Consider the following 7,300-nt stretch of genomic DNA (forward strand, 5'->3'; position numbering starts at 1 on the left):
CTCAAAGTAAATTATATCAAAAATTCAAGTTTTAATCTCAAATTCGCATTTACCCTACCCATTTTCTTGGACTAGAAGTACATGTGCAACATAGAATTTTTGAAATCGGTTAGGTCCTAAAATGGCGCGAATACCAGAAATAATGAATAATCAAGCAGAACTTCATTCAATATCAACCACCATCCAGTCGCACCATACCATCAGTGCTGTAGGGTACCATTGTATAAAAATAATAGTGCTAGACGATAAGAAAAGCATATACAGTAAAACTTGGTTAAGTGGGACCTGGATAAGTGAGAAACCTCCGTAACTGGAACTCATGCTGAGGTCCCAACACTTTAGCACTGAATTACCTCTGTTAGTGGGACGAGGTAAACCTCTATATCTGGGATTTGTTCTTTCGATTTATCATCATAGTTACCTCTATAATTGAGACAGCGAGTAAATTTTATATGCATAAACCTCTGTAACTGAGATAACATTGTTTGTTTACTCATTCTTATTCTACCCATAAATTCCACACGCAATTCCAAGTACGTAAGTACAAATTGTGACCTTCAATTACCTTCAGTTTTAGTTTCGCTTTACTATCATACAAATGTTTATTTGAAAAATGTCAAAACGAAAGCTACAATCGTTATCATTACGTGAAAAACTGAAGTTAATATCCGTTTATGAAAGTGGGAAGACACGCGAAGAGACCTCTATTAATGGAACCCTCTGTAAATGAGACAGATATTTATTTATACCTGTATATCTGAGACACTGGGTAAGTGGAATACCTCTATAAGTGAAACGACATTGCAGGTCCCTTGAAGTCTCACTTAACCAGGTTTCACTGTAGCTAGGTATGTATTCACACTAAAATAAGTGCAGCTCTGCTTTAAGAAGTCACTTTAACCAAAATTGTTGTGGATAATATTGTAATGTTATCAATCTTGTTATACTATATTTGTTCTATTTGTGAATGTTTACCATACAACTGTGTGATAGATGTAGCATGCAGACAATGAAACAACAGAAATTGCTTTTAAATTTTTTATTTAAAGTACACCTTAGAACCTAAGCTTCTGGAAGAACCACTTGTTCTTTCCACTCTTGTATCTCTCCTCAAAGCGCACTCTTGTGTTGAAACGAAGCTTCTTGCGTTTCGCGGGGTCTTTCAAGTCCTTTGCGCTGAACTTTTCAAAGCTGAAGTCTACAGAGTACCTTGTGGGCATCAGGTGGTTGTAGTTTACGACCTGAAAAATATAATAAAAATGATTTTAAGATTGTTTTTATATTCAGTATGATGTTGTTCCACCGGGACCGACTCCTTGGTACAGTGACAACCAGAAACATGAGTGTAGATGCCCCAAAAGCTGATCACCTATTTGTCCATAAGGAAAATCGATAAGTGAAACAGATGTATATCATCTGCTCCATACCCTACCAGGGGACACAGAATGTGAATAAATTAGTCTCAAAACCCATTAAAGGTCCTGATGCACTTCTGATATTGTTATAACATAGGTATAATTCACCTTTTAGCTTATTCAAAAAAAAAAAATCATGAAGACATTATATTTGAGATATAACTAAGTATGAAGTTAATTTATGAACATTCAATATGAAATAGTAAATTGAAACTATAAAACTATTTGTATTAATTTTTTTTTAAATTATATAGTGATCAAGAGAAAATGATAGATTAAAGAAACTTATTGAATATGAAGCGCTTCTTGTAATTATGCATTTCTTTGCCTACATGCCTCATATTCAATTGTAGATTGACACAACACAATGGTGTAAGAAATGTACTTATATTTAATTATTCCGTTCATAATATTTTGGGTGCATTTAAATTTCATAGTACATGATTTTGAATCTTCAAGATAAATTCAACTTAATAATTTAAAAAGCTTTAAATGTTGACAATATAAACATAACCTTAACATTATAATTTTTATGAATAGAAATTTCTTATTTACCTTAACGAAGGGCTTGACTTTAGAGCGCTTGTGGATTTTGTTTTTTCCCATCCTCTTGTGCACTTTCCTGGGGTACCTGTCGATACCGGCGACAAAGGCATGACCGTAAGGTTTTTCTGACGTGCCCTCGTCGTAGTTCTTCACGACGATGGCTTTACGGCCCGCGTACCGGCCACTGAGGACCAGCACTACCTTCCCAGGTTTCATAATCTTACCCATCTTGGATGGATCTGTGAAAAAACATAACCTAAATATAACACTTGTTTTACCATAAAAACAATATTGAATCACTTGTTTTTCCACTATTACTGCACTAGGATATATTTTATAGAGGCGTTTAATTTAAAAATTCCCAATTTTCGCAATATTTGTTACTGACACAAACACCCCTAAACACTTCCAAATTTACAAGTTTTTTTTATTATTTTCGGGGTCGTGTCGTAAAATATATTCACCGTACCAAATCTTTAAATATTATTTGAAAGAAGGATAAAATCTCATCAACTTTTTAAATTAATATTATAGAGATTTTCTTGGATTTATTTTCATAAATTTCCGAAACTCACATTCTCTTTACCCGTCAACAAGAAAAGACCATAGATTTAAAAGATATATTAGACCAACGACATTGACATTGACATATAAATATGTTGCAACGTGAAAAATTTTATATTATAAAAGCATAAACAATAAAAATTTAACTTGTTAAATTTTATTTACTACCTGCCAGAAATTTTAGAACATTTGAAGCTCTTCTGAATCGTCATACAATTATATAAAAGATAGTAAAAGAAAGTGTCGTGCTGCATCAATTCAGTATAAACTACAACAGCTGATCAGATTTTCATGATTTAAGGATTCCGAACCAAATCTCTACAAAACAGTACAAACGGAACCTTATTACTAGGACTCCACACTCTAGCTACATTATATATAAGAGTAGACATGAGTTTATTGCTTACGCTGTATTCACATGATGTTCATTTAATTGATCTTTCAAACTTCATTCATCATTGACAGCTGACAAGAAACAATTACTGTTTATATAAATGTTAACGTGATGTTTACCATTGAATCTTGAAGTTGATTGACTTGATTAGTAGCTGCGTTTTAATTTTTAGTTATTACTGAAAATCTGTATTGTTCGCGGAATTAAGTTTCATTCATTCATAGTTTTGTTTATCCTATCCTATCCTATACTACTTCTTATCCTACTAATCCTTTATCCTACTAATATTATAAATGCGAAAGTTAGTAATGATGTGTGTGTGTTTGTTACTCTTTTACGCAAAAACTACTAAACCGATTGCAATGAAATTTGGTACGTAGATAGCTGGACAACTGGAATAACATATACGCAACTTTTTATCCCGATATTCCTACGGGATACGAACTTACGCGGGTGAAACCGCGGGTCGCAGCTAGTTATATGTAATGCCTAAACTTTGTGCTTTTGGCTGTAGACCCTCTAATAGTAAGTCTTTCATCAATACCATTCACTGAGTGTACATACTAATATTATGAATGCGAAATTTGTAAGAATGTGTGTGTTTGTTACTCTTTCACGCAAAAACTACTTAACCGATTGCAATAAAATTTGGTACGCAGATAGCTGGACAATTTGAATAACATATACGCAACTTCTTATCCCGATATTCCTACGGGATACTAACTTACGCGGGTGAAACCGCGGGTCGCAGCTAGTTATATATAATGCCTAAACTTTGTGCTTTTGGCTGTAGACACTCTAATAATAAGTCTTTCATCTATACCATTCACTGAGTGTACAACGGGAGTACTTGTTTTCTTATGCCAGCACTACAACACAAACTTTGGGCCAGCTTGCACTAGGGAAGTACCACACCCCCACAGAAATACGGCGAAATAATAGCATGTCACTGTATTTCATATGGTGAATGGGGGAGCCAGTCCATTCCTTTTTGTCAATCGTCAATCCTTTCCTATTCTCTTCCTCTTTAAAAGCGATTATATATTTAAAGCGTTGCTATGACACCATCGCTATGACATACAAAACAAACAAGCAGAAATAAAAATAAAATAGTTATTGAAGTGAAACTTCTTTAGAATCGTTGTGATTTCAAACCTGATGCAACGGAAAAAACGACAGGTAAGAGACACAAATACAAAAATGTGGAGCCAAAGCGAGAGAGCAAATGTCGTTGTGTATGTATATTGGACACTGTTTAATACTTGCTTGTTTTGAACATTAAACGTGTGTTAGTATATGTGAAAAGTATATACATGAGCTAATACTACTTTACACTCAGTGTTCCCAACTTAGGGGTTTTCCCCCCAAATTTAGGGGGTAAATTAGTGAAATGGGATTTTTTTAGGGGTTTTATGTGTTTAGGGGTATTTTTAGGGTTTTTCTGAATATATAATATTCTGAATATATAATATTCTGAATATAATAGAACTATCCAATGCAATAATCAATTAAATTTATTTTTTCATCTAGCGAATGACTTAGGACTGGGTGACATCTAGTGTAATTATATTTTCCTACAATGTTAACATGTATGATTTTAAAAATTCTGACTCTTCAGAGGAAACTGACATCATTTTTAATGTATTAGTTAATTTATAAATAAAAAGCATTAAAAAATATTACTGAATATTACTTATTATATTATTTTAAATATTATTTTTTAGGGGGATTTTCGAATAATTGACGCAGTTTTAGGGGGTTTTGACTTAGAGTTAGGGGTAAATATTTCTGAGAGTTGGTAACACTGTTTACACTGTATGCGGCTGCGTATTACAGCGTTTTAGTAAGATATTACCGTGGTTTGTTATTATTTTAACAGTGTGTTTGTCAGTATTTTTATATCTTGCTAAATAATAAATTTTTTAAGATGCCGAAAACTAATGCCGAAATGTGTCGTCAATATCGACGCAAAAAAAATGAAAATAAAATTAAAAAAAAAACAGGAAAAAGTTCAACAGAACGTAGTCGCGAGTTTCGTGCGCGTAAAAAACAATTATTCAACAATCAAAATAGATGTTCAAATATAAGTGTTAATGTGACTGATGTAATAAATGGTAAGTGTAAATGTTTTTGAAGTGAAACTTCTGTAGAATCGTTGTGATTTCAAACCTGATGCAACGGAAAAAAACTACAGGTAAGAGACATAAATACAAAAATGTGTAAAATGAAGCCGGCAAAGAATGAGACAGAAATATACATACTATTTTATATATATTCATCTCATTCTTGTGTCGATTTACTGAAGTTTCACTTCTATCGTGTGTGAATCGCACACACACCTTATTTTTTGTCACAGATAAAATACCTATGCATAGTTTCTCCAACCCCAAGAAATGTCCAGATCAATTTAAATCATGGGTTTCCCTTGTTGGTGGTGATCTACACGATATTAAGTGAAAATATGAGTTTTACAAGAAGAAAAAAATATGTGATAGACATTTCAAAGTCATAAACCGTTACAATAGATTAAATGCAACGGCAGTTCCTCCACTGTACTTGAATGGTACCCTGACACCTTTTAAACTTCTACTTCATGAATGAACCATTTTAAATAATTTGAATTACTTAATTTTATATTTTTTCACTTCACATATATTAAATTGATAGCCCTTAGGAGCCCTTTCAAATATTGAAATTTATTCTAGTAATTGTGGAATTTTTTAGATGCTGAAAACACAAGCAGCTTTATACCTGCACTGTCCGTATCTACTGGAAATATCAAAACAATATCTGGTAATTTTCTATATCTTTTTAAAAACTGTAGTGAAATGTATTATTATATTGAGAGAGGAAAACTAAAAACTGTTCGGGTAGACAAGTGTTGATGTAGCAGTCTACTTTCTAATCCAATTTGTTAATTTTATTCAGAGTTAATATTTTTGTTCCAGTAAATGAAAACAATGGTCCTAACAACGATCGAAATAAAAAATTGTTTAGTGCAAATAATGAAAAACAGAATTTAAAAGAAGAAATGATTGCACAGACTGCACAAAATCGAACAGACATTCATAAACCCAGTACAGAAGTACCAAGTAGGTCAGCTGAAAATAAGGATGCAGAATCTATGTCCTGCCATCATTGTTCATTTGAAAGTGAACTTGATATAATAAATTATTTTTTTGGTAACATTTTGATTGGTGAACTACAGTGTGTACCAGTTTGCATGCGTTCCGAAGTGTTCATTAATATTTTGAAATATGTAGAATCTTTAAAAAATAGACATAGACAAGAATCTGAGGAAAATAGATAAATAATAATTAATGAATCAATGTTGATTATCTAAGATTGATTTGAGTTAACTGGATTGTTACAGTGATCGTATAGTTTAATGTTTATAATTAACCAATAAATAAATAAAGATAAAAAACGGAATAAAAACACTGAAAAAAAAAGTTAAATCAAGCTATTCCCGGAAGATTAGAAGCAATAGATATGCAGTATTTTTTCCAAATGTATGCCTAATATAAATGTTTGGATATTTTGTTTTTCTTTCAATGGATAACAGACTTAGCAGTTTGAATTATACATCTTTTGTTAACAATTTCACTGATGATCCAGAAACTTTTTTCATCCGGCGATGCGGCTATAACACGCTCAGCGTGTCTCCCGCACCGGCGGCAATCTTGCCGTACCGCTTTTGTCGCTGGTGCGGGAGCACACGCTGCGCGTGTGCATAGGGTCGAGCCAGCTGTGCGGGCGGACACACCGTGTGTGTTCTAAAATTTTTTTTCTTTTTTTTTAATTATTCTATTTCTGATATCGCGATTTATTTTTAAAGAAATTACAGTAGTCTTTATTTTTCTGCACACATATTTGTATTTTATTCAAAATACTTTATATATTATAATGAACAATGAGCTGAAAAGGTACTAATAACGACCTCTCCTTAAACTTTTTAGTGTATTATATATATACATTTAGAAATTAAAAACTTTTTAACGGATTTCTAACGCGATTTATTCATTATTATTATTATTTTTTTTATTTTTTTATTGTGGGATAGGGAAGCGCTTGACTACCATCTCGCCTGCTGGTAAGCGTAGATGTAGTCTAAGATGGAGCGCGCTTCCCTAGGAGGTACCTGTTCACTCGACTTTTGAAGATCCCCAGATTGTACTCGTCAGGGAACACAGACTCAGGAAGCATGTTCCAGTCCCTTGCGGTTCGAATGAAGAATGTAGAGTCAAACCGCTTAGTCCGGGTACATGGAACATCCACCATAAAGCGGTGCCTAGAGTTTGTACGCCTCGACGACCGATGGAAGAATGGGGATGGCGGAATCAAATTGTGCAATTCCGCAGCGCACTCTCCAAAGTGTATC

The 7,300-nt window shown here is 33.3% G+C and overlaps 2 protein-coding genes across 5 annotated transcripts; one reads left to right on the top strand and one right to left on the bottom strand.

Moving 5' to 3' along the window:
• Positions 1-1,024: 1,024 nt before the first annotated feature.
• LOC119838671 (60S ribosomal protein L27) lies at positions 1,025-2,629 on the bottom strand. Of its 2 annotated transcripts, none has more exons than XM_038364738.1 (3): positions 2,537-2,629; positions 1,971-2,200; positions 1,025-1,241 (listed from the first exon to the last, which is right to left on the bottom strand). In XM_038364738.1, the coding sequence occupies exons 2-3, from the start codon at positions 2,187-2,189 to the stop codon at positions 1,056-1,058; spliced, it is 405 nt and encodes a 134-aa protein (XP_038220666.1). In that variant the 5' UTR covers positions 2,190-2,200; positions 2,537-2,629; the 3' UTR covers positions 1,025-1,055. The 2 variants fall into 2 exon arrangements, with proteins under 2 accessions (XP_038220666.1, XP_038220667.1); XM_038364739.1 differs by lacking the exon at positions 2,537-2,629 and adding an exon at positions 2,431-2,436.
• A 2,071-nt stretch (positions 2,630-4,700) lies between these two features.
• LOC119838665 lies at positions 4,701-6,460 on the top strand. Of its 3 annotated transcripts, none has more exons than XM_038364732.1 (3): positions 4,701-5,113; positions 5,644-5,712; positions 5,868-6,460. In XM_038364732.1, the coding sequence occupies exons 1-3, from the start codon at positions 5,092-5,094 to the stop codon at positions 6,227-6,229; spliced, it is 453 nt and encodes a 150-aa protein (XP_038220660.1). In that variant the 5' UTR covers positions 4,701-5,091; the 3' UTR covers positions 6,230-6,460. The 3 variants fall into 3 exon arrangements, 2 of the variants coding, with proteins under 2 accessions (XP_038220660.1, XP_038220659.1); XM_038364731.1 differs by having other exon boundaries at positions 4,701-5,033; XR_005288210.1 differs by lacking the exon at positions 4,701-5,113 and adding an exon at positions 5,150-5,482.
• The last annotated feature ends 840 nt before the right edge of the window (positions 6,461-7,300 follow it).

Source organism: Zerene cesonia, unplaced genomic scaffold (genome assembly GCF_012273895.1).
Source record: "Zerene cesonia ecotype Mississippi unplaced genomic scaffold, Zerene_cesonia_1.1 Zces_u004, whole genome shotgun sequence".
In the NCBI taxonomy this organism is placed as follows: domain Eukaryota; kingdom Metazoa; phylum Arthropoda; class Insecta; order Lepidoptera; family Pieridae; genus Zerene; species Zerene cesonia.

Coding starts and splice junctions, on each gene's coding strand:
- LOC119838671 (XM_038364738.1), bottom strand. CDS start 2,189: ATGGGTAAGATTATGAAACCTGGGAAGGTAGTGCTGGTCCTCAGTGGC. Junction 1,242..1,970: donor AAGTCAAGCCCTTCGTTAAG/GTAAATAAGAAA, acceptor TATATTTTTCAG/GTCGTAAACTACAACCACCT.
- LOC119838665 (XM_038364731.1), top strand. CDS start 4,847: ATGCCGAAAACTAATGCCGAAATGTGTCGTCAATATCGACGCAAAAAA. Junction 5,034..5,643: donor TGTGACTGATGTAATAAATG/GTAAGTGTAAAT, acceptor GGAATTTTTTAG/ATGCTGAAAACACAAGCAGC. Junction 5,713..5,867: donor AAATATCAAAACAATATCTG/GTAATTTTCTAT, acceptor TTTTTGTTCCAG/TAAATGAAAACAATGGTCCT.